The 26,013-nt window shown below is 58.3% G+C and overlaps 1 protein-coding gene across 3 annotated transcripts; it reads right to left on the reverse strand.

Annotated features, from left to right (window-relative positions):
* Positions 1–495: 495 nt before the first annotated feature.
* On the reverse strand, positions 496–25,554 carry LOC148090732 (liprin-alpha-4). Of its 3 annotated transcripts, none has more exons than XM_087829121.1 (29): positions 25,240–25,554; positions 24,318–24,419; positions 23,841–24,005; positions 23,507–23,581; positions 23,218–23,307; positions 22,468–22,659; positions 22,026–22,172; positions 21,667–21,801; positions 21,198–21,281; positions 20,836–20,967; positions 20,655–20,717; positions 19,945–20,036; positions 17,991–18,087; positions 16,532–16,740; positions 15,521–15,761; positions 15,123–15,158; positions 14,865–14,998; positions 14,474–14,640; positions 12,693–12,786; positions 12,160–12,241; positions 11,549–11,749; positions 11,189–11,251; positions 10,590–10,616; positions 9,096–9,271; positions 6,947–7,044; positions 6,213–6,388; positions 3,213–3,281; positions 1,091–1,232; positions 496–632 (listed from the first exon to the last, which is right to left on the reverse strand). In XM_087829121.1, the coding sequence occupies exons 1-29, from the start codon at positions 25,471–25,473 to the stop codon at positions 583–585; spliced, it is 3,573 nt and encodes a 1,190-aa protein (XP_087685247.1). In that variant the 5' UTR covers positions 25,474–25,554; the 3' UTR covers positions 496–582. The 3 variants fall into 3 exon arrangements, with proteins under 3 accessions (XP_087685247.1, XP_087685248.1, XP_087685249.1); XM_087829123.1 differs by having other exon boundaries at positions 610–952; XM_087829122.1 differs by lacking the exon at positions 10,590–10,616.
* Between the last annotated feature and the right edge of the window lie 459 nt (positions 25,555–26,013).

The raw sequence follows: 26,013 nt of genomic DNA on the forward strand, positions 1-26,013 counted from the left end.
CCCATTTCTCTCAGATTCTTCTCAATTTCACACTTGGAATTCAGCTTAAGCCAGGGCCTGGGACCTCCTCCCATCCTCACCATCCCAGGAGGACAGGCCTTCTGCAGCCCTTCAGCCCGCAGGTCATCCTGGAGGCAGAAGCCACAGGTGTCCAGCCATTTGGGCACAGCCAGGACAGGGACAGGGACCAGAAGGCCAAACAGCCCAAACTCGGCAGGGTCCGAAGTGCCCTTTTCTTGCCAAGGCTGTCCCAGCCCTGGGCAGTGTCCTGGTCTCCCATGGAGGTCGGAGGTCAAAGTCCAGACCAGGCCAGGACCAGGAAGGAGGTGAAGTCACACCCGCCAGGGCTCCGTCTTCTGCCTCCTGCAGAATCTGCACAACTGCAGAAGGACCAGCCACATCCACAGGAAACGACAAAGAATATGTGGGGGACTGGGGGAGTGGACTCCCAAGTGGGTGGGCAAATATATTCTGAGATCCAGGAAAACTGGAGAGTCACCGAGGAGGCTGGGAGCCATGGGAGGAAGGGGTTGAGCAGGAGGGGTCCGGGCTGGCAGGAGCCTGTGGAACCCTGGGGCCTGGCTAGTCCCGGAAGGCAGAGAGCATGTGTCCATAGAGATAGTGGGAGTGAGCTGAGAGAGGGAGAGGGAGAGAGAGAGAAAGAAAGAAAGAGAGAGACAGGCGTTGGCAGTGAGCAGAGTCAGTGCCCTGAGGCGGGAGAGCAGGGTTGCAGGGTACTGGCTAGCAAGCATGAGCACCAGGCCAGATGCAGCAGAGCGGGGCCAGAGCCAGCCAGGAGGAGCAGGGAGGCTGCAGGGAGGGCTCAGGGCTGGGCCTGGCCCACTTACCCACCGCCACGGGCACACTAGCCAGACCCCAGACCCGGGGAGGGGTCAGCAGGAGTAGGTCCGCACCGTGGAGGTCTCTGGTCTCTGCGCCCCGGCTGTCCGGGCTGGGAGAAGTCAGCAGCCCGGAGAACACACAGGGCGGCGGTTAGTGTGAGCGCTCACGCTTGGGCTGCCACGGCCACAGCCACAGCAGGGTCAGTGCAGCGTCAGGGGGCAAGCTGGGTGTCCAGCCCGTCACTCACCTTCAGGCGCGATCTTCTTCGGAGGGGCTGGTGGAGGCTGCAGGGACCCCAGGGTGGACACGCTGAGCATGCCCCCCGAGAGGTCCCGCGGCCGGAAGCGCTTCCTCCAGGAGGGTGCACGGCGGAACACCTTGTCCTCCCCCTGCAGTGGGGACACAGGAAATGCCACCTCCACTCCCTGCCCGGGCGGACAGTCACGGCTGGTTCTAGCGGGTGGCTGCCTTGCAACTGAAAGTCTCTGTCTCTCGGAGGGAGGGGCCCCTCTGATGGGATCTGTCGCCATCACGCAGTTGAACCATCTCCCTGCCCACCCCAGTCACCTCAAACTGGGCTTGGAACACCCCATGACCTTTCAAGTGTGCCTCCCGTCCGTGTCACCCGTGGACGTGGTCGCCAGGCAGCCCCCACCCCACCCCTCCCTTCTGGGACCTCAGGAGGGTCAGGAGTCAGACCTGGCTTCTGAGTGACCCTGAGCTGCCTGTTTCCTTGTCTCTCAAGCAGGAGTAACAATCCACTCTCCCCAGACTGCCCACCCAACGGGATCAGGGACACTGAGTAACAGATCAGGCAGCGAGGCAGTGAAAGGCAGGCTCCTAAGGATGGGTGGGAAGCCCTGCTCTGCCCTCCCCAACACCAGCCTCTTCTCCAAAATAACCACCTCTGCCAAAGGGTACCGGGGAGGTAACCCCAGGATGCCCCTGGGCACAGAGCCCAATGTCCTCCGCCCTGTGCTGCCACCATGTGTCACCTCAACAACCCACTCAGCCCCTCCTAGGGTCTGTTGTTTACACCCCAAGTGGGCCAAATGCCCCATTCGTTCTTAGCACCACATGCCTCTGTCTCAGCCCTGGGCCTAGTAGCATTTTCACATGTACTTCTGAGACTATATCATTAACCTCTCCCTGCTTTCAAATTCTTTATTCCATGGGACAGAGACTGATCTTTCGATCAGTGCCTCCCTGGCCCCTGCTCGTGCCCAGGACACTGCAGGCACTCAGTAAGTACTATTGAGTGAACAGATGGCAGCTGGCTTCCTGTGTAGGCGTCCCATCCCTGAGTTAATTTTCCTGTCATTTCTGTGCCCTTTACCGAGCCCACAGCCTTGCTCCCCCATCTCGTTTCCACCTTAAGCCAACCTTAAGGATTCCATATTCCTCCCGTCCCCTAGAGTCTCATGCTCTCCCCGCTGCACTGCTCATTTCCTGAGTCCTGCTCTCCCGGCAGGTGGAGAATTGGATGCAGCCTTCTAGGGCCTTGGAGCCTGAGAGGGGAAACTGAGAACCAGAATTAATGGAGAGAACAGTTGCCGAGATGCTCCAGGTTGCTGCTGATGGACCTCTCCTGTGCCCACGACCACCAGTACCACCATCTACTCTAAGCAGTGAGAACCAGTCCTCTTCAGCCCCACCCAGATGCATCCCAGAGACCCATGGAGCTGCCACCTGACGTCACCCACTTAGCAGCTCTGGGCAGCCAGGTGCACACACTTCTGGAGGCGTGGGATGCAGGGGAGAGCTCAGCCCTGCTCTGCCACAACTCGCCTGTCAGGTACGGTCATGACCCCAGGTGTGTGGGGTGAACAGGAGGGCTCACAGTGCAGGGCACTGGGGAGATTAGATCTCTGAGAGTGGTGTCCGACAGTCTACCTCCTCGACTGGAACACACACACACACACACGTATACTACACATATGTGTGGATATACATGTTTGTTAACAACACACTCCAAATTCCAGGGTACCCCGTGCAGAAAAGCCCTCCACAAGTCAGTCCTGGTGTCTCACATGTCCTGTCTGCTGAGGCAGAGCGGTCACCCCACACAGGCCGGTTTAGCCCAAAGAAGAAGGAAGCACTAAGGTGGCTCAGAGGCCAGCAGTCCAGCATCGGGGGCCTGCTGCACGAAGCACAGTGAAGACGGAGGACCCACAGTCCGGGGTCTTCCGTAACTTGTCCGGAACCAAGAAGCTAAGGCAGACCTGATAGGCAAGGGCACATGAGGTTGGGGACAGGAAAGTGAGCTGTCCTCAGGGACCTGGTGGGGTGGCACGTCAGGCGTCTCTGATGGGCATTAAGAACCAACAATGACCCAATCCCAAGGCCCCTAGTTCATGGCAGGCACTCACATCATCCAGCTTCCGGTCTGTGCCCAAGGCCAGCAGGTTGTTGAACTCTCTCTCCATCACCTGGCGTGCCTGGAGACCACAGGTAAGGGGAGGGGGGGGGCTGCAGTTAGTGGGCTTTGTGCCCTCTGTCTGTCACCTGCTTCCTAGGGGTTCAAGTCCAAGGGCAGACATGGGGTTTCAGGGCATTTAACCCACTAACTGACCCGCCCCTTCACACAAACCTGTGTCCTCTTATAAGTCAAATGACTTGTGAGCCTGGGCTCTTTCCTAGAGAGCAAATTAGAAAACTAACTTTTTTAAAAGTATGGTCACAGGACAAATAGAAGGACAGGCTTCACTTATTGGGGAAAAACCCACATTTTATATTAAGTGAAAACCATGCCTTTCGGGGGGACGGGATAAATGAGCATGTAGGCCATGGGTAGTAAGGATTTAACTTATTTAGGTTAAGGGAATATATTTCACAAGGCCCCACATCAAAAACTTAACTTGGGAAGGTGGCTCAGTCATAGGTTTGGTGGCCCTGGGCTGATCTCTGTGAGTCTTGGGAAATGCCAGAAATAAGCAAGTTTTCAAAAATGCCACTAGATATTATAACCATTTTTAACAAAGGATTCCTACTGGTTTGGATCCCACCTCCCCAACAGCTGAGCCATGACAGCGTCAGGAGAGTAAGAAGGCTGAGCACAGGCTGGACCCTGCTCCTGCTCTCGGGTGAATCCCGTCCACAAAAAGGGGTGATGCAGAGACGAGAAACCACAGGTGGAGAACTCAGGTGAAAACCATCACCACATTGTTCAGGGAAGACTGGGAACATAAGATTTTTCTAAGTGACTGGGAGGGACGGCCCTCTCCTCTGGGCAACAACCGTGAGAACCACACTCAAACTGGAAACATCTCACAAGATTGTGGGAAAGGAGCTGCAGACCAGGCCGGAGGTGAGCAAATAGAGAAAAAACACATCTCGGGGGAAATCCAAGCTCTCCTTAGAGAACAAGGGGTCTGCGCTATCCACTGTGACTGCAGAGAGCCTAGTGGACACCCTAGCCCCGTGTGCTGCCATCACCCCCAAAAGGCGACCCCCTACCCAGAATTCCAAGACAATAGAGCCCTCCCCTCACACCAGCCAAAACACATCTGCTGCCAGAATAGCTCGTGCGGCTCTGGGGCTCTGGGGCTGAATTTCAAGAGACCTGACAGCTGCACTCTGTCCAGACAAGGGCGGCTAAAGTGATCAGGGCAGGAGGGAGCCTATATGAGGAAAGGCTAAAGGAATTTAGAGTCCACAGAGACAAGGACTTGGGGCCAGAGGCAACACAACCGGAGTTATGAAATCACAAAAGCTGAGAACTGGTAAATGAAACATCCCCCCTATCCAAACTATATAGGGAACTCATACAACTTAACAAGAAGACAAACAATCCAATTAAAAAGTGGGCAGAGGACCTGAATAGACACTTCTCTAAAGAGGAAATACAGATGGCCAAGAGACACCTGCCGTTCATCATCAGAGAGATGCAAATTAAAACCACAATGAGGTGTCACCTCACACCTGTCAGAATGGCACCATCAACCAATCAACAAATGACTCGTGCTGGCGAGGGTGTGGGGAAAGGGGACCCTGGTGCACTGCTGGCGGGAATGCAGACTGGTGCAGCCACTGTGGAGGTTCCTCGAAAGATTAAAAATTGACTTGCCATTTGGCCTAGGGATCCCACTTTTAGGAATATACCCTAAGAAACCTGAAACACTAATCAGAAAGAACATATGCACCCCGATGTTCATAGCAGCGCAGTTTACAATAGCTAAGATCTGGAAACAGCCCAAGTGCCCATCACTAGATGAGTGGATAAAAAAGCTGTGGCACATTCACACCATGGAATACTACGCAGCTGTAAAGAAGAAGGATCTCGCCCGGCCGGGTGTGGCTCAGCGCTTGAGCGTCAACCTAGGATCCAGGCGATCAGGGTTTGATTCCCGGTCAGGGCACATGCCCGAGTTGTGGGCTGCAGCCGATCAATGACTCTCTCATCATTGATGTTTCTATCTCTCTCTCTCTCCCTCTCCTTTCCTCTCTCTGAAATCAATAAAGATATATTTAAAAAAAAAAAGAAGGATCTCTTCTCCTTTGGGGCAGTATGGAGGGACCTGGAGAAAATTATGCTAAGTGAGATAAGCTAGGCAGAGAAAGACAAAAGTACCACATGATTGCACTTATATGTGGAATATAATAAACAAAATAAACTAATGAACAAAGTAGAACCAGAGACATGGAGCAGACTAAGGGGTCTCGGGGGGGGGGGTAGATTAATCAAAGAACTTATACGTTTAGAAGCATAACCCATGGACACAGACACTAGTTGGGGAAGGCCTGGGGGTGGGATGGATGCGAAGTGGAGGGGATCAATGGGGGTAAAAAGGGGACATCTGTAATACTTTCAACGATAAAGATAAAGAAACTTTTAAAAAAAAAAATGCTCCCAAACCTACAAGACTGGGCAGAGGTTGTTCTCTTCCCCAGGGCTCCCCAGGGCATTTTTAGGACAAATAAAATCAGAAAATACTTTGCACAGAGGTAGTATGTCTAGAGTCCATTATCCACAGGAAGGGAGAAAGCCGAACACAAGTAGGTTCAAGAGAGTTTAGATATATTCTCGGATGGCATTCCCAGGACAGTGAAGACGTGTAATTTACGGAGTGGACCTTCAGGCCCCAGGGCTAGTTGTCATCTAAGAGGTCGGGTCAGGAAACCATGCTGAGGAACAGGTAGGCAGGAGAGGACGGTGCCTGAGGGATCGGCACGGTGCCAGGCACTCTGTGTGGGAAGCACGCCTGCTCCTGGGGGCTTGGTGACTCCCAGGGACCACCTGGAGGTGTGGGGACGTGGTGATCCCCTGGGGTCCGGTCCCAGAAGAACCCTCCACACTCTCTAAGCCTGTGCAGGAGGAAGAGGAGGACTGGGGTGAGTAAGCTGGGGTCCCTGACACCAGAGATGCCCACCTGGGTGTTCTGTGTGGGGATCTGCAGGACCAGGGCCAGCGTGTTGTGGTCAAAGTTCTCGTCCAGGGCCAGCAGGGCACCATGCACACCGCTCTCCTGCAGGTTCCCTGCATAGTCCCGAAGCCCGATGGACTGCACCCAGTGCACCACCTGCTCGTTGGTCCAGACCAGCACGTCTGGAGGCGGAAAAAGGAAGAGCAGAAAGAGCCAAATGGGCAGAGGTGGGGCTCCCCAGGCCAGAGCCCAGCCTTCCCTGCTCTCAGTTCCCCACCATGTGTGGCCCCCTCTTTCCTCCCTGGCACCAGGCTCCTGGGCACCAGCCCCATTCTGCTCTGTCCCTGCCAGCCTGCAGGGCTCAGGGTCAGGACAGCGGGCTCCTGCCTTCTCCCCAGAGCCCTGGGCTGCAAGGGCTTCCTCTTTCTGCCTTTGAGGTCTCCTTCTTGTCCGGCCCCACCCAGACCACAAGCTCCAGCCTCACGCCAGTCCACAGTGCAGTTCTGGGGACTCCCTGCAATAGTCCGAGTGGTGCCAGTGTATGGTGTGGGGGTGACGGCCACGGGGCCAGGGCTCCTTCCCCATCAGGTGGCAGGATCCTGCGGGCATGCACCATATCTCCCTCCTCAGTCCTGGAGCCCCCACTCCTTCCCTCTCAGCTTTGGAGGGAGGACCCTGCACCCCACCCTACCCCCAGCTCCTTGTACCTTCAGAGGAGGGCCTAGAGGCAACACGCTCACCCCTGATCTCGTGCTGGCTTTCCTCCCGCCTCTTCTCCAGCTCCTTCCGGTCGTAATTGAGCCTCTTCAGACACATGATGCCGTACTGAAGGCTGGTTCTGCAGGCACAGCCCACCCCCCCCAGCCGCCACAGCCTCAGGGGCCACGTTCTGGCCAATCTGCCCCATGTCCACACCCACATCCTCCAACACAAACAGCCCCCAGCCCACTCTGCTCCTTGCCTGCACACGACCCACCAAGGCCACTTCCCTCTCTGCCTCCCCACGTCTATCCTCCCCTAGCCCTAGCCCGGCATGGGCCTCACACGAAAGGAAGGTTCTCACAAGGAAAGCAGCACATCCCTCCCTCTCCAGAAACTGAGTGACAAAGACCTGGCTGCCCACTGGTCATGGGAAAAGCATAAACGAGATGCCTTTTGTGTTCCATTTCACTCGACTCCTCACAAAAGCCCACAGATGCTGTGGGATCTTCCTACACCGTCGTCTGAGCTCCCTGGCTGCATGCTCTGTCCCTCGGCTGCAGGGGCACTGACATCCCTGCCTGGCTGCCACAGGCCTCAGGGCCTTTGCACTGGCTGTTCTGCTGCCTGGACCACTCTCCCCAGTCTGCTGCTTTATATCTTTGCTCAAATGTCCCCATGCCCACCTGACTATATGACCATCACCACCCCCAGGCCACACTCCCAGCCCCTCCACCCGGTTCTAATTTTTTCCTATCACCTCTTGATACCTATGATGTAGCCTGCCAGTTAGCACGAAAGCTCCATGAGGGTGAGAAACTTTTTTTGTTCCCTGATGGATCTCAACCTCCTAAACAGTGCCTGGCACACAGTGCACATCATAAATGCTTAATGACTAAAACAGTAATTCACGGGAAGGACTGAAAGCACTTACAATGTAGCAGGTGCACAGGGAGCACTCTGGAGCACTTGCTAAATGACAACCAATAATCAAGAACCACAGAAGCTGTGGGTTACATGGGACCCAAGAGGCCATCACACCAAGAGCCCACCTAATGCAGGAGTCAGGACACCTGTGCCTCGGCCCTCTGGTGATGGAGAGCTCACTACCTCTCGGGGCAGTGATCAGCGTGGCTGCCCCTCCTTAACCTGAACGGCACTGTCTCATAGCCTCTGGGTGCCATCATCTGTGAGGCTGAGGAACGGGAGAGAAACTCTGCCAACCCCAACTTCTCTTCACTCTACAATTGAGGCCATTGCTTTGTGAGGTTAGATTGGGCAGACAGCTCCCTCCTCTGGCCCTCAGCTCCCCCAGACCTTCTGCCTCACAGCTCAGAGACACCCCTTCCAGGAACTACAGGCCTGTGCAGCCTGAAGCTAGTGCTAGAAAGGACTTCCGAAAACCTACCACTCCTCAAAACATTTCCAGCCACCTGTTCTCCAACCCAAATGCCTCCTGGGGCCAGGCACACATATTTCAAATGGGCGAGAGCTGGCTGGGGGGACTGGGGGGGCTTTGGGGGCCGGAGAGCACCTACACCTCAGGGGGCTGCCCTATCCAGCTCCAGCTGGTTGTGTCCATGCTGCAAGTGTCAACAGACCTTTCAGTTTTTGAAGAGCCAGACATGCAAAATTCTGTGTGAAATTTCCTAGTGCTTAAAAACTGGCAACTAAATACTTAATTTTTAAAATACCATGTGGGCCAAATAAAACACATCTGTGGGCCAAATCTTGCCCACGGGCTGCCAATTTGGGACCTCCACAGCAGACACCTTTGAACAGAAGATATTTTCAGCAAACAGGAGGGGAGGACTGGATACCGTCCTATAGAAGAGAAGGTGGGTCAAGAGCTGCGAGGCTCAGATCTGGGACATCAGCAGGGCAGGCACTCAGAAAGACCTTTCCTCCAGCTCAGAAGGAATCAGTCACCTAACCTAAATGCTGGGTTCTGTCGAGTCTTCTCAGGGTAAACAGAGAATCCAGCCCTGGGAGAGACCTCCAAGAAAGTGAAACTAAAGAGATACGACTTTTTGTGTCTTAAGGGTTGAACAGGAGAGAATTCAGCTTTTGCAAGAGGGAGCTGTTACCACCCAGAACGGGCCACAGAAAAAGATGGGGCGCCTCTATCCTGAAGACAGAGCCCAGAGCAGGAGGGACTTGTCTGGCGGTGGCCGGCCCCGCCCTGCTTACCGGTGGAAGCTGTCCACCATCTTCAGGTGCACCCGCAGGTCCTTCTTGGTCAGGTGGTCCAGCATGCGCGCATCCACCAGGCACTCCATGAAGTAGCTGCGGTACTGGGGCAGCCCCAGGCTGGGCAGCCACTCGTTCCCGATCCACTCGTGGTTCATGTCCCCGTAGGCCAGAGTCTAGGGAAGAAGGCAGGCTGCAGTGGCCTGTCTGGCTGACAGACACAGGACCCCACCCCCTCAGCAGTTCAGTGAAAATTCAGCTTATTTGCTCAGGGGCTGGGAGTGCTGGGGCTGCGGTTTAAATGGGACTTTTCTGGGTCCCAAAACCATATGGTTCCACTCAGATACCAATTATCTGCACTAATGACAGAGCAGCTACCCAGAGCAGGGGACGTGACCCTCCAGTCCCTGGAACGCGGCTGTGGCTGTGTGGCAGCCACCTTCCGGATTTTGCAGGCTCACCCCTGCTGTGCCCAGGGCACCGGCTGCAGGGCAGAGCAAGCCAGACTAGGAAAAACCAGGACGGCCGTCTGCTCTTCCCCACTAGGGGCCCACTGCGCTGGGCTTTGTATCCCTTGCTTGAAAAGTCTCAACAGTTTTTACAATCACCAATATGTGTTTCTCTAAGACGGCAATTTTCAGCCTCTTTCCTCTCACAGCACATAAACTAATTACTAAAATTCTGCAACACACCAAAAAATATATTGTATTTTTTGCAGATCAGACAAAAAAAGGTATGATTTTGACTCATTCACACTGGATTGTTGCGTTGCCTGTTGTCACCTTTTTGACAATCTAAGGGAAAGGAGGTCAGTGCCCCTGACTCAATAGTCAGCTATTGCACGTTTTAAAAACTCTTGCAGCACACCTGTTGAAAATCACTGCTCTAAGCAATACACTATCAGTTTTGCTTGTTTTTGTTTTAGTATAACATCCTGACATTGTATTTTGAGGACCCAGGCACTCCCTCGCTGCATGCGGATGGAGTGACATCCCTAATGCACAGGTTTCCCTGTGAGGATCTGCCGTGCAACTCAGAGCTCCACACTCTCCATGGCACTCGCCCAACTCGCTGTCCACGGGTTTGGTTGTGTGTTTACTGCCTGTCTCCACTAGAATATATAAGCCCCAAGAAGGCTCAGTTTGTTTACTCCTGTATCCAGAGCCTGGGAGGGCCGAATGCCTTGTACCTGTTCAGAGAACACTTGCTCAGTGAGTGAGTGGAAAAGAGGACTTTGCTCAGCTCACCAGGGCCCCCAAGAGGGGCAGAGGGAGAAAGAGGATTCTTCCAACCCATCTCATTATTCCCGAAGGGAGTCCAACTGGTGGAAGAGGCAGGCACGAGGTGGGCACAGCCCCCCAGGGCTCCTCACCTGCCAACCTGAGAAGCCTGGACAGCAGTTAAAGGGGAACAGGGAGGGAGGGTCCTCAGCAGGAGGAGCACCTGTGGGAGATGCTGCCCTGAACTCCAAGTCCCAGACAAGGGGAGTCTTACCTGAGCCCAGCTGCCCTCCTCACTGTCCTAGCAGGAACCGTGCAGCGTGAGGGGAAACAGGCCAAGTCAACGGCAGGCACCCCGGGGCCCATCCAGAGGGAGCCCACGCGGAGAGGCCGGGCGCGTGACGAGGGGAAGCGTGTTGTGTTGGTGAAGAGAGAACAGGAGGCTGGGGTGTGCCATGTTTGTGGTAAGAGGGCAGCAAGTGTGTGTGTAGGAGCAGCATAGCCCAACCCCATCCCCGCACAGGGCTCAAGCGGGAGGCGGGACCTGGGCCCAGGCCCACACAGGGCAAAGCTCTCCGCACGCGAGCTCAAGCCCCTGCAGCCTGGGCCGAGCTGTGATGGTGGAATGGACCCCGAACACACGCACGCACACACGCACACACACACATGCACACACACACACATGCACACACACGCACACGCACGCACGCACACACACCACTTTGTCTCGCTTCTTCCCCACCCACCCTCTACCTGAGAACAAGCTCGGTCGCACATCAGGGACACTAATCTCACATTGGGTCAACTTCCCACAACCTTCCCCTCACCCTTGGGGGGTTGTCAGCCCTGACCCCGAGCCCAGGGCTGACTCACTGTTTTAGTGGATGTTGCCAGAGTTTCCATCTCTTCATGGGTGACCCAGACGTTCCCGGACGACTGTAGACAGAAAGGAAATGTAGCTGGTCCTGCAGTGGGTCCCCAGGTGTCCCCATCAGGCTGGGACCCCCAACGACAAGGACAAAGCTCCCTTTCCAATCTGCCCACAGGCCCGGCCCAGGGCCCATGGTGTCGTGTGGGAGGCAGGAACTGGGCCTGCTGGGACCCCAGAATCAACGCCACCCCTCTGAAGACCAGGTGGAACCTTTTGTGGGGATGGAAGGGAAGGACACAGCTACCATCTCCCCAAAGACCAATGGGAGACTACAGAAGTCGTCCTGGGGGGGGGGCACTCACAGTCCTGGAGGTGGGCGGGGCAGAGGGGCTGGTCAGCGATACCATCTCCTGGATGGCCAGCCGCAGCTTGAGCCGGTGCAGGGCGTTGCTGATGCCGATCTCCCGCTGGATCTCCGTGTCCGACAGGGCTGACATGATGGCCCCACTCTTGACGTTGGCCCGGCAGGCTGCCACATACCAGGCAGGCATCCCTACCCAGAGCTGCAGATACGGGCATGGGGTCACTCAGCCCTGTCTCCAAGAGCTGGGCAACACCCAGGGCAAGGCCAGGCCCCAGCCAGGGCCTCAGGAGGGCAAATGTGGAGATGACCACCATCAAACACCCCTCTCTCATTTACAGTGAAAACAAGCCTGGGAAGAGACAGGGTTTCCCAGTACCGAGGGCGACCAGCTCCGGGGGGATAGAGTCAAACTGCCTGTGGGCGGCTCTGGCTTAGCGGTGACTGTTGCCCCAATCCATCACGGTAACTGCTGTGTTGCTAGGCATGGAGGGTGGGGGAAAGTGCTAGGTCACACGTGTTCTTGGCAGGGGAGAAGCATGTTGGGAAAGTTCTGCCTGAGGAGTCCTCGCCCACCCCTGGGCCCTGAACAAACCCCTTTGCCTAGGTTACCTCCAGCCAGGAGACCACGGTAGGGCCGTCCCACTGGGCAAAGGGCATCCCTTTTCTTCGGGCATCTTCAAGCAGCTGATGTCTTGCAGAGAGAGGAACAGACTCAGCAATCCTTCCCAGTCTCTCCACCATGCTGACTCCCAGGGACCGTGGGCTGTGCCCTATGTTGGGCTCCCCTCTCCCCGCCCCTGAACTGCCACCTCTGCTTCGCGCCTAAGGCAGTGTGACAGAAGGCATGGTGCAGAAACCCTCCATCTCCGAGGGTGAGGGCTCTCACTCTGCACACGGCCCGACCCACAGACAGGTCCGTCTGCTCTGCCAGAGCCACAGCCCCCAGTCTCCTTCCTCAGGTCATCCTGACAACCAGCTCCCAGCCCTGCTGTGACCACACAAACCAGGCCATCTCTGCTAAGAAAGGGCCTTGCTGGGCTCTGGCTGCCTGAGCTCAGTCCCATGGCACCCAGGGGAGGGGGAGGAGGTGGTGCCCCGGGGGCCGGGCAGTGGGTGGCACCCAGCTGGCCTGCGGTGCTCACTTCTTCCTCAGCCGCCGGTCCTTCTCTGCCTGGGTCCCCAGCTTGGCAGGCACCAAGGGCTCCTGCAGCCCGAGCTCGGAGTCTGTTAGCAGAACTAGAAGGGAAGCAATGGCAGGTCAGTCAGACCCTCTGCTGGTCCCCCCTTGGCATGGTCCAGGACTGGGGAGCAGACCAGTGGAAGCTACTCCCTCAGTGCTTGAAAGCCAGGGCCCGACAGGACCACCCACAATTCCGGGAGCCTCCTCTCAGTGTCCCCGCGCCCAGGCTACCCCAGCCCAGTCTCCTGGAGCCTCAGCCCTGAGGGCATTTTCCAGCTGGATGGAGCCACATTGTGTGACCCTAACGGCAGCAGAATCCTAACCGGAACTTGTCCCTCCTCCAAACCAAGGTGTAAAGGAGACCCAGAGAGCAGGGCACGAGGAGGCTCAGAGAGGATTCTTCTGACCCAGGTCGGGCGGGGGGATGGCCTTTCTCGGGTGCCCTCACTTGCCAAAACCACAGAGGAACATGCACAGGTCTGCCCTCTTCTACCACCGACCTCCTGAACACAGGGCACACGCCTAGAGGTCCTGGCAAGGGCAGCTGATCCAGAAACCAACCTGAGAGGCCGGCTTAGGGTTAGGTGCCAACATGGTGGGAGGAACATAGGGAATCAGGAGGCTTCACACAGAGCCTCTCCACTGATCGGCCGCAGCTCCCTGGTTTGCGGCGGCTCAGCTCCCGGTGCAGGGGGCAGGCTCCATCGCCTGCTGAGGCTCCCGCACGGAGCAGAGGTGTCCCTCCCTCCCCCTCCTCCCGGCTCCGCCCGCTAGGTTCTGAGTCATACCTTCCCGGGTGCAGGAAGGTATAATTATGCAATTATGCAATTATGTATTGGGCTCCAAAGTTCCTTTTCTCATTGATCATGCAGGTTCCTCCCCTGCATGAAACTGGTGAATGCGCCCACTGCCTTGGGGGCTTCTAAACCTCTTTGGCTGATTTTGCCAGGTCCTTATAAGCTCGTCTCAGTCTCAGGTCCAAGCCTCCCCCCCACTCCCCACCCTATCCTACCCACATTGAAAACTCCATCGCAGACAGAACTCTCACACCCAGGCCTTGACCCCTCTCAGACCTGCCAGTGGAGGCAGCTGCTCCCGTGGCCCCCGCTGCGCTACGCTGAGTCCAGAGCTCCCGAGGCACCTCGGGCATCTCGCTGTCATTATGCTGTCCTGGAATCGTCCCTTCATTTTCACCTTTTCATTAGCATTCCTTGAAGGAATGGACCTAATACTGAGCCTGCATCCAGAATTACTCAATAAATGTCTGCTGAACAAAGAACTGAGGAGACATGGGGACGCGAGGAGAGAGGGAGGGAAAGCAGAGGGCTAGCACGGGCTGTGTGCCTACCACGTGCTGAGCACGTGCTAGGACTTCACACCATCTCACGGGTGCAGTGCCCCTGCTGCCCAGCACCTGCTTGAATACAGGGCCTACAGAGCCATAACCAGCATTAGGAAATGTAGAGTCCTGGAGGCCAAATGAGTAGAAATATGTTCTAATCAAGACCTGACTCTCCTGAAGAACAAAGGAGCTTCTGAGGGTGCCGAGCACAGAACGTCAGAAACCCTCCTCGCTGGCTGGTGGACACCTTCTGTTCCACACAGGAACCCCTCTGACAGCTGCTGCCTGACACGGGAGTGGGGGAGCCCCACCTGGCCATCTGCGGTGGAACAACAGGCTAACAGAAGCCCTGCCTGCCTCTGACCCTCTGCTCGAGCCCGTCTGCTAGGAGGGGCAGAGACCATGGCCCGTGGCTCCATCGCGGCTCAGCTGGGTCAGCCGGCCCCTCTCTTTCTTCCCGAACAAGCGGCCGATGGACGACTTGATGCCTCTGCGCTTGGCACCCTTGTGCAAGGAGTCCTGGCTGCTGCTGCTGCTGCTGGGGTTGCTGCCCTGGTCCTCCACGGCACTGCAGGGTGGCACCAGGAGGGGAGAAGAAACAGACTTAAATCACAGCAGGAGGGAGGAGGTCAGGCCTGGGAAGAACTTACAGTAAGGGGGGGGGATCAGAGCAGGTGACAAGGGGGACGTGGGATTGTCCTCCCCGATGGTGTTTCAAGAAAAGTGAGGTGTTGAGACACCTGGACAGGTGAGGTGGCTGGGGGACAGACAGCTGGGGCTGGCTCCCCTTACCCCTTGCCGTCCTCCTGGCTCAGGGCTGGGTGGCCAAGCGTCTCCCGCCGCAGCGTCCTGGGTGAGGAAGGAGGGGAAGTCTCACATTTTATGGCGGCTCTATCCTCTCGGTTCTGTTCCCGAGACACTGGGGACTGAACAGACAGCGGAGCCATCAGGGGATAGAGGGAGAGATCCGAGGCCGCAGGAGAAACGCAGTGGGGAGGCCCTGGGCCCTGGGGAGAAGCCAGAGGGGGCCTGCCTTCAGGCCGCACTCACCTGCAGCTTCCTCCGGTGCTTCCGCAAGTCACTGGGCTGGAAGAGAGAGCAAAGCATGACTCAGGCTCACCGGAAGTCCACCCCAAGGGGAGCCCCAGGTCTTAGAAGACGACAGGATTCAGGGCCTTGTGCAGGTCCGAAAAGAACATCACACCAGAAAAGGGTGGCCCAGAAAAATTAATCAGGGCCCCCTCTGGAAGGGAGAAGAGGCGTGGGTGGCAGGTGGGCTTCCTGAGCACCTTTCTTACCCAGGGAGAGGCCCGTTCCCGAACCAGGACGTGCTGGTGGCCTGACATGTAGGGTGCGCGCACACCACAGGAAGATGTGGAGCCCGTGCAGCCCCCAGAGCTGAGCCCAGTGATGACCAGGCTGCTCCTCTACTGTCCCGAGACTCTCACCAGGGTCATGACCCCCATTCGGTCCAGGTCCTGGGCAGCACTGCGCGAGGTAAACTTCAGTGTGGAGCGGCCACTGAAGGCAGGGGACGTGCTGGCCAAGGACAGGGCAGTCAGAGAGGTGGGAATGGGGCCACGTCTGTGCGGCTGGGTCAGGTTGAGGGCCTCCATGCTGCCGCTGGTCACTCGCGTCTCAATCTCTTCTGCACGGAGCTCTGTGGATTCCTTCTCCTCCTGGATCATCCTGGAGGTTCAGACCCAGCATCAGCCCCAGCCATCAGCTCTGACCATCAGCTCTGACCCTCAGCCCCGGCCATCAGCCCCGGCCATCAGCCCTGACCATCAGCCCCGGCCATTAGCTCTGACCCTCAGCCCCGGCCATCAGCTCTGACCCTCAGCCCCGGCCATCAGCCCCGGCCATTAGCTCTGACCTCAGCCCCAGCAGGCCAGCAGGAGGCATGTGCTTCTGGTGTCACCGGGCAGAGCCCACTGCAGTTTAGAAACAGTCTCCTCTTTCTTATGAGCTGGGCTAAAGCAACAAAACTCCCAGTTTAACAACAGCAGTTGCTTTTCCCTTGCCATTGGTCCTAAACACTAACAAACTCTCTACCAAGGCAGGAAAAGTGTCCGTCTGGGTAGCTTTCTGCGTGATGCCTCATTGTGGGGGCAGGTTAGGCCCCAGTCTGAATCCTGGCTCTGCTACTCGCTGAGCCACGTTAGGAAATCAATTAACCTCTCTGGTTTCTGTCCCTTTGTCTGCAAAGCGGAGATGCCGCTGCCTCCCCCAGAGACTGTGGTAAGAGGGCAACAGCCTGGGTGAGCGGGAGTCGCGCCCTCTGTCCACTGCAGGAGCTGCAGGAGCACAGCCTCCCCAGCCCCGGGAAGTCAGTCTGAGGTCCCGCCTCTTGGGGCCAGTGCTGGGCCACAACCTCAGGGTCCCTAGAGGGTCGCACTCTCAGGAGCATCTGTAAGAGACTTTCAGGTGCTCACGGCTTCACGCGGCACGGCCCTCACCTGATCTCCTCGTTGATAGCGTCCAGCTGCTCCTGCAGCATCATGGCCAGGGTTTGCGCGTCGGAGTGGCTGCTGGGGGAGACGACATCCATGGAGCCCACCAGACCCCCTGGCCCACCCTCATCCGCGTCGGAGACCTCAGGGTCACTGTCGAAGGCAGGGGCGGCCGTGGGGGCCCGCACACCAGGCAGTGGAGACGGCTCCCAGTCCTTAGCAAAGAAGGAGGGAAGAGGAAGAGCCATCGGACACCCACCCAGAGCCGCAGCAGTGGTGTCTCCCAGCAGCCTGTTAGAGATGCAGAGCCTCAGGCCCCACCCAAGACCTCCAGGTGCAGAACCTGCACTTAAACAAGAGGCCTGGGTGACTTATTTGCACGTCAAAGTCTAAGCAATATTACTGGACTGTCATGGAGCTAGACAAGAAAAGCAGTTAGCGACAGATCCCAGAGGCAGAGATGCTCCAGCCAACACTGGCTGTGCAGCCACAGAGAAGTCAGTTCACAGCTCTGTGCCTCAGTTTGCTCATCTGTAAAATGGGGTAGTCACAGGACCTACATCATAGGCAGCTGTGAGGATCACAGCTCTTAGCACAGTGTCGGGCACAAAGTAAGTACTAGAACACAAACAAAGGGTGACCCAGGGCTGTCTTGGGTCCCACAGTTTGCACACAGCAGGACCTCTGGTCAACCCTGAGAAGAGCTAGCTTCTCAGAAATACTCCTGCGAACGCTTCTGGTGGACAGAGGCCTGTAAGAGAGGGCACAGACCTGAGCTGGGACAGCCAGAAGCACAGAGGAGAAAAGGGAGGGGGCTGGGGCAGAGAGGGGCCTGGGCAGCGGCTGTGTTCTCATGAACAGAAAGGAGGGTGAGGGGAGAGAGAGAAAGAGGCGCCTTCAGACTGACTCTCCATCAGACTAGGAGCTCTTTCCTTCTCTGCCTGTATCTCTGGTGCCCTGGAGCACTGGGGGGAGGGGGGCTGGGCTGGGGACAGAGTAGGTTAACCAGGCCGCCCTTATCCTTCCTGTTCCTCCAGGCTCCCCCACAGACTCGGTGAGAACTCACAGCAGCTTCTCAGGAGACTCCAGGTGCCATCCCAGGGTCAGCTAACTTGCCATCCCTCCCACTTCCCCCATAAACCACAGCTTTGCTCCAGAAAGCATGCTAATTCCATCCTGCCCCCCAGACCCTTGCCCAACCACACGCCCGCACACCCAGGCACATGTGCACACACTTCAGTGGGGCCCCAGGGACCAGGAGGCTGGGGGGGGGGGGACACAGCTGTTGCAGCTGCCAAGGCCCCACCCCAGGGCTGCAGCTGTCCCTGACACGGGGGGGGGGGGGGGGGGGGGCAGGGGGAGGATTTGCACCACACGCCAGCCGACTGTGAAACTGGAGCCAGGCACGCGGCCGAACTGACCCCAAACTCCCGGGAGATCCCCACCCTCCCCCTTCCCCCCTCACCTTGGCAGGCTCTTCCCGCAGTGAGTAGCGGCGGCGCAGGCCCTGGGGGGCCGTGCTCAGGGAGAACCGCAGGTCCACTGTGCTGCCCGCGTGTGGCCTTGCATGGGGGGCAGGGGAGAAAGTGGGGGCTGAGCCAGGTTCACAGGCACAGGGCCCACAGAGTCAAGGTCCTTGGCTTAGAAGAGAAGTCTCTCCAGGACACAGAGCTACCCTTGATGGTTTCAGGGCTGCCCTGTAGGCAAGAGTTTTACTCTTCTCTGGCGCTCCAGGGATCAGAACAATCCAGGGAGAAAGCTCTGGGGAGGCAGCTTCCCATTTAACATAAGAAGCTCCTCTGAACGGCAAGAGTTGGCTTATGAGCAACTGGTGACTTTAGAAAAGCCCAGCTCCCCATCACAGCAGCATTCCAGCGAGGCTCTGGGCCTCGGAGGAGAAGGGTGCGGGAGGGCTCCTGGCACCAAGAGGCTGGGAGGGATGATCTCTTTAGGTCCTTTCAACTCCGAGGGTCTCTATTTTTTAGTCTTCTCCCCAGCGACTTGCCTTGGGTCTCCCCATAATCTGGACCGAGTCCTGGCCAAAATTCCACCCAGGCATACTCTCCGTTCCCAGAAAGCTTCGGGAGGCCCTGACACTGTACCAGAGACATGGGTTGCCACAGGGGTCTATTCCAACCCTGAGATTCCAGGACCCCAGTAACGATCCTCTGGGATGTCTGGGTGCCTTCCCAGCTTGCAAGCCTTGAGCAAGCTCAAAGCAAAGGGACAGGGTGGGCCTATAACGCATTCCACAAGGCAGCTGGAGGGAGAGGGGAGTCTCTGCTTCTCCCCATCTGCACCCCTACAATGCAGCACCAGTTCTATGACAGGCCCAGTGTGTCTACAGTCAAAGCCAAGGATTCCCAACCACTAAGGAAAGCAAGCGGTGGCAACCAGCTTGATGTACCCTGGGCATGTCTTACTAATCGGGCTGGTCTCTCCCGAGCAGCCTGTAGGAAGGGAGAAGTCTGAGGAGTGCCAACTACTGCACTCTGTCTCATCCCGCTTCCCACCACACTCGACACAATAATGCCTGACGACTGTGAAGATGCAGCTGAGTCTTACTGCCAACACCCACAAACTCAGCACCCCTTCCCTCACTCAAGCCCTACCCACGCACGCACACCAGACACGGCTCCTTTCACCTCTCTGCAGGGAAGCTGATCCCCACTGCCCCGAGCTCCCAACTGCCTTGAGGGTTCTGGTCTAAAGGACTCTGGTTGGGGAGAAAACAGCCAGGCTGTGAACCTAGATGGTTTCACTCCAGTCTCCTCCTCCTGCCTCAGGCAGAGAGCCGTGGGCAGCTGCTTTCACAGAACACGGAGAGAAGCCCAGACGTTCCCTGCAACACGGGCCTAATTCATGCATTAGGAGGGCTCCACTCACCGTCTCTTAAAATGTTTTCAGGAAAGGGATGCACATCTGAGTGAGTAACAGTAAGGGAGTTCTTGATGTGTCATTTCAATCTGTCCCGCTACCTCTCTGCCCACTGCCTGCCAGCTGAACCTAGGTGGTCAGCCCTCAACTCAAGCAGCAACCCTGCAGACCCCTGAAGAAGGTGTCTCGAAAGAACCAGAGGGAACCAGACACTCCCACGGGCAGGCTGTGGGCCTTGGATGAGCGTGTAACGCAGCAGACCCTCTCCAGGGCATCCATCAAGAAGCAAGAAGCATGGCCTGTGTCCATGGCCTGAGGAAGGGTGTCCTGTGTGTGCGGAGCACCCCTTGGAAGTCAGGGGCTCCCTTCTAAACTTCCCAATGAACTGGGTGGCTTTGACCAAGCTCTCTGGGCCTTGTGTCCCACCCTGGGTAGGAGGAGGACCCTGAGGTCCTGGGCGGTCTTTTGGTGGGAGGAAGTCTCTCTCCTCAGGGTCCATCCAGGACCCCTCCCAGCAAGCCCAGCCTCCCGTGCTCCAGTACCTGGAGTGGATGCCATCCACAAACGGCCCCCCTCGACCCTTCAGCTGGTCCACCTCTTGGCGCAGCTTCTCAATCTCTTCGGACAGGCGGCCCTGTGCCAGGCAGACCCGGTATGGGGTGGGGGCCAGGGAGGGGCAGAGAGGGGAGAGAGGGACAAAGAGGGCAGCAGAGTTGGGGAGAAGCAGCAGAATGAACTGAGGAGTGCAAAGCCAAGGCCCAGGCCAGGCCCACAGATCACACCAGACACTAGGTCCGACAGAAGACCAAACAGAAGGTGGGTGGCAGGCAGGCAGTGCTGGGGCAGGAAAGGTCTGCCTGGGGAAGGACTTTGGGAGCAGGCCTGCAGAGCCCTCACCACACCTGGCATGACCCTGGAGGCTGGGCAGCAGAGGGCCCGAGCCCTCTGCACATCACAGACACTGGGAGGCAGGCACAGTGGCCGATCCTCCCAGAACCACCGGTCTGAGGCCTCACCAAGCCCTGCTGGGTCCTTCCTTGGGCCCTGGTCTCTGCTGCCCAGTCTATGCTCTGTGCTGTGGCCTCAGTTCTTCCCTACATGCAGATGTAACGCACCTACTGCGCGGGCTCTAGTGAGGATCCGTGAACTAACGTGTGCACATGGTCCAGCCAATGGGCTGGCTCTGTGTCGGGTCCCAGAGCAGCTGCACCCGGCACAGTACCCGGCCCTCCCAGGCAGCGGGAGCTGGTACCTTGTGATGGTGCTGCTCCTCAATCTGCCGCTGGGAGCTCTCCAGCTCCTGGATCAGCGTGTTCTGCGGGAGGACAGCGGTGAGCTAGGGACCCGGCTGGGCTCCTATCCCCCTGCCCTGCCCTGGCCCTCCAGGCCAGCCAGCTCCTCCGCCTCGCCCCTCCTGCCCCACCGCACAGCACCTTTTCCTCCAGGGCCGCCATGCGCTCCTTGAGGTGGAGCTGCAGGCGCTCATTGGACTCGCTAAGCAGCCGGTCCACAGTGTCTGACAGCCTCTTGTTGTGTTCCTCATTCATCTTCTCCCGCTGGCGCACCTGCACCGTCAGCCATCGCCCCAGGTCACCCAAGGTCACCCCAGGGCCACTCCGCTGTCCTCCCGGGGAGCCACCCAGTCCACCCTGTTCGCCTGTCCCACTTTCACCCTCCTGGAGCTTCTCTCCAGCTCTCCCGACCACCTTCTCCGGCCCCTCTGTGGCTCCTCCCCACCGGCTTCCTCCCTGCCCCATCCACAGCCTATCCTGGGGGGGGCCGTGCGGGGCCTCACCCTTGCCAGCTCCTGGTTCTTCTCCTCCAGCTGGCCCTCTAGCTGCCGCAGGTGCTCCTCAATGTTTCCATGCCGTTCCTCAGCCTGCAGGCAGGGATAGGTCAGTGCAGCCCACAGATGTCCGCCTTCCTGTTCAGGTGGCCCGCCTCACGCGTCCTGGTGCCAGGGTGGTCTTTGGGGATTGGGGCCTTAGGGACCAACAGAGCCCAGTCCTCCACCTGCTGTCCTTGAGCCAAACTGCCATCCCCTGCCTTTCTTCCCAGGCACTCCAGTCCCTGCCAAGTCCTCCCTACCCCCTTCTTCCTGCTCTGGGCCTGGCCTAAAACATCTGGGCCCTGGCCAGTGTGGCTCAGCTGGTTGGGTAACGAGGGAAAAGGTGGCTCTTCCAACCAACAGACACAGGGTGGGTTTCCTGCAGTCGCCAGTGGGAAGCAGCGGGAATGGCAGACACCCAGGCCCGGCCGCTCGCCTTGGTGAGGGCTGCGATTCTCTGGGCCAGCTCGGCCTCCACCTCCGGAAGTGTCTCCGCCTTCTGCAGGGTCTGCTGCAGCTTCTGCTCCGCAACCTCCAGCAGCTCCTGCAGGTGTCGAGCCTTCTCCTCACACTGGCGAGAGCGGAAGGCGGACGGTCAGGAGGGAGCACTGCAGCTCCCCAGGCCCCAGCCTCAGCACAGCACCAGGACAGGACAGGAAGCAAGAAACAGCCCTGGCTCTTGGCTGCCCAAGGCAACCTGCAGGACCCCAGAGGCTCCTGGCCACCCAGGGGGGTCCCACGTGAGCAAGACACAGGGTCAAGCCCAGCGCCTCCTCGCCCGTCAGCGGCAGTTACCTGGCGGTGCAGGGACTCCTTATTGGCCAGCTCACTCTCCAGCTTGTCGTTCAGGTCGTGGATGGACGTGGCCTCACGCTGAGCAGCCAGGTACCGCTTCTCCAGGGTGGTGATTCGTTCCTCCATGTCCTCCTTCTGGGCCAGAGCCTGGGCGGGAGAGCAGGGAACCCGAGGAGAGGCCATCAGCTGCCCCCTGCCCCCGCTCTGCCCGCACCTCCCCACCCATGCCTGGCAGGCTTGTATCCTCCACGCTGCCCCGGCCAGTGTCTGACTTTACCTCATCCCTCCAGCCGTTCCTGCCCCCACCGGACTCCCCCAAGTGCTCAGTCTTGCACTCCCCAGTGCTCGCCTGGGCCCCTCCACATCCAGGCTTCGGAGCAGTTGCCCTCCTGCGAGCTGAAGGCCCGCACCCGGCTGATGGGGCAGGCCGGGCCTTGCTCACCTCCCGCAGGTCCCGCTGATGCCTGCCGCTCAGCTCCTCCGACTTGATAAGGTCCCGGCGGGCCGTGCCCAGGTCCTCCTCCAGCTCAGCCACAGCTGCTGTCAGGGTGACCAGCCGCTCCCGGGCCTGGCTCAGCTCAAAGTTCTGCTTCTCCAGCAGCTCCTGCAGCTCCTCCAGCCGGCCTGCGTCATCCTCCGGGGACAGCGAGCTGTCAGTCTGTCATCGGAGCCCGAGACGTCCCACTCCCCTGCGCCACCCCAGGGAGGGGGAGGGACGGCACTGCCCCAGCCTCAGAGCACTCCTCCAGGAACACCTGCCTTCCTCCGGGCCCCAGGAGTTCACCGCAGACAGTGACCAAACACCCCTGTTCTCCTGTGTATCTCTTGAAAAGCAACAGTTTCTAGTTTGACCTGGGATCTCAGCGTCTGTAACCTAGAGAGGGGCGTGACTGGGGACACAGGCTGAGAGAGAGGGTCCTTCCTGACTGAAGCTGACGCACAGGTATTTGGGCCCTAACAGTTAGTTCAAGTGGACAAGCACCTTGTGTGCCTGGCAGAGCACTGGGCACGAAAACAAAATTCTATAGATTTCTCTGCAGATGGGGTGGGGAAAGAAGGAAAGAGAAGTGGGAAAGTTGGAGGAAGCCCCGAATTTAAGCTGAGCAGTTGCTCTACTGAACAGGGCAGGGTGGGGCACCACCTCCTGTCCAGGGGAAGACATGTCCCCTACTATGCAGCTCTCATGACCCACCTTCCACAGGCGTTTCAGTCCCAGCTCCACAGTCCCCTCCTCTTCGGCCACTCCATCCTGAACCCCTGCCCCCTGCTGCAAGGCAGACACCTGTAGGGCATAGTCCTAGCACAGTGAGTCAAAGACAAGAGAACCTCCATATGTTCCAGGCTCTTCTGGGTCCCCCGCCTCCCCTTGGCCAGCGGTCTCCAGCCAAGACAGTAGGTCTGCAGGGAGAATTGGATGGGGTGCCCAAGGGGCAAAGGGCTGAACCAGTTCAGGTACAGACAGAGGGTGGGCAGGTGCTTACCTGCTGGTGGGCACCTGCCAGCTGCTCCTCCAAGGTGGTGACTCGCTCTAGGGCCGCCCGGAGCCGCTCTCGCACCTGCCCAAGGTAAGAAGGTAAAGGGATGGAGGAAGAAACAGAGGCCCCACTGGATGCAGGCTGGGGAAGCCTGGGCTTGGCCGACCACTGCTGGTGTGAGGCAAAGAGAGTCTCTGCCAAGAGCAGACTTCCGAGGGGGAACCTAAGCCAAGCCCTTGGACACTGGGCAATGGCGAGGGAGCCCATTATGAGGCTAAAGAGCAGCTTTCCCTCAGCACAGGATGCAGAAATCACAGAGAAGAGTGCGCCAAGCAGGTACCTTCTCATCCAGGGCCTTGTGGTGCTCAAACAGCGACTTGAGGGCCTTCAGCACCTCCACCTCACTGGAGACCCCTGAGGGCGACTGGGCCTGGCGCTTCACCACCGTCATCCGCAGTGACCGCTCGTGGCGAGACACCAGGCACTCCAGGTGTTCCAGAAGCAGCTGGCAACGAACAGGGAGAAGAGAGGAAGGCTGTGAGCACGTGCGTCGGGGCTACAGGAGGGCCCATGTTATCACGGGTACACACAAGTACAGCTGTGTGTGCGTTAACATGTTGAAATACTGCCTTGTTCATAAGCAGCTGCTGCCCCGACCGAACACCGCCCCACACCAGCTGCCCTGGTCTTTCCCCCAGGACCCCAACTCCAGGTGAAAAGCCCAGCACCAACGGTGGAATAATCTATCATCCCAGACGTAAGGCAGGGATGTGCCTGGGCTGGCCGAGAGGTCACACGTGCCAGGTCACCCACTTACTCTCGTGTTGTTTCTCTCCGCTTTCAGCTCCGATATCTCTTCCTCCCGCTCTAGGAGCTGCTCCCGACACATGCTCAGCTCCCGGGTTAAGGTGGCAAATTCCTGAAACCCATGGCCCCTCAGTGCATGGGACTCGCCACGAGGAGCCTGAAAAGCCGCTGCCCTCTGCCCCTGCCCCTCAATTACTGCCTTTCCAGCAGAGCCACAGCCAAGGGGGTCAAGCACCTCACGCCCTGGCAGGCTTGGCCCTGGTGCTGGCTCGCCAGCTCTCACACTGCCACATGCACACTGTACCCAGACAGGACTCGACGGCATGCCCCAGCCACACTCCTGACACACCACCAAAGGACTGGCGCCCTCCCCTCCCCTCCCCCCTGCTCTGTGCTGCCTGGTTCCCCACCCCAGGATGCCTCCCACCTGCCTCCCCAACTCTGGCTCACGGACACAAAGCACAGTGTTGTCTATGGCGTTAAATACAAACTTCTCTCCTAGTTTCCCAACTTCTGTCTTAAGAATCCTTTCCATGCCCTCTAAGACCTGGTCAGCCTGAGTCACCTGCTGTCTCCATACCTTTGCTCCACGGGCTCCCTCCCCAGAGAGCCCAAACTCCTCAGGGCCTTCCCAGGCTTCCCACCCGCCACCTGGAAGCACAGGGTCTGGGGAGCAGCAGCCAGTCTGGGATGCCACCTGCTGGCCACAGGGGCTCACAGCAGCTGCCAGCTATGGCTGGTTTTCTTCCCGCATCAAATTCCACCGGTTTCTCCAGATGCTGGGAAGTGACAGGGAAGGGGTTCTGCAGAGAGGTGAGGGGCAGGAGAGGCTCTATGGGTTCTATCTGTTGATATGCAACACAGTTGCCCAGGGCTGAGGGCCCTGAGGACACTGGGGAGGGGAAGGGAGGAGTGCAGAGGTCAGGTCTTACCTGGGGGAGGGCAGAGTTCAGATGGCGCTGCAGCTGGTCCCGCTCATGAAGGGCATCCTGGAGCCGACCCTGCGTGGCTGCCAAGGTCTCCTGACTCTCGCGAAGGGACTCTAGCAACTTCTCCCGCTCATCCAGCATGTTCACCATCAGCTGCTCAAAGTTGGCCTCAGCATCGGCGCCATGTGGGGGCCCCAGAGGGTCCCCCTCGTTGATCGTGGGCATCACTTCACACATGGTGGGGGTGAGCAGGGCCTTCTCAGCGTGGGGGACAGGGGAGGGGTTCACAGGGTGGGCACCTCCTGGTGGACCCAGTGCACGGGCCTCAGATCGGGCAGTGCCAGGAGAGTGGACAGGTGGGCCAGGGCTTTTCCCATGGCCTCAGTTGCTCTTGCTCTGGAAGGGGCCAGGTGCCTGGAGTGCCCCTGTGGAGTGGAGCCAGAGAACCTGGCTTGGCCCCTCAGGGCTGGGGCTGGGTGCCCTGTGTCCCCAGGCAGGCGGGCAACAGCAGACTGTGGCCATGGCAGACAGGCAGAGGAGGGCTGGAAGAAGGCCCTTTGCTTAGGCTGAGCACCGGAGCCTGGCAGAGTCCCAGCTGGGTCGAGTGACACCCATGGTTTCTGGAGGGTAGTGGTCTGTGGGGAAAGAAACTGCTGTGACGACCAGCAGAGTAGAGAGGGGCGCCCAGGGAGGGGTGGGGGGGAAGGAAACGGAGGTGTTAGCGCACGCCCCTTCTCAGCTTACTCACCCTTTCTCCCAGGAATGCACTGCCCACCC

The sequence above is a fragment of the Miniopterus natalensis genome, chromosome 22 (genome assembly GCF_054644295.1).
Source record: "Miniopterus natalensis isolate mMinNat1 chromosome 22, mMinNat1.hap1, whole genome shotgun sequence".
In the NCBI taxonomy this organism is placed as follows: domain Eukaryota; kingdom Metazoa; phylum Chordata; class Mammalia; order Chiroptera; family Miniopteridae; genus Miniopterus; species Miniopterus natalensis.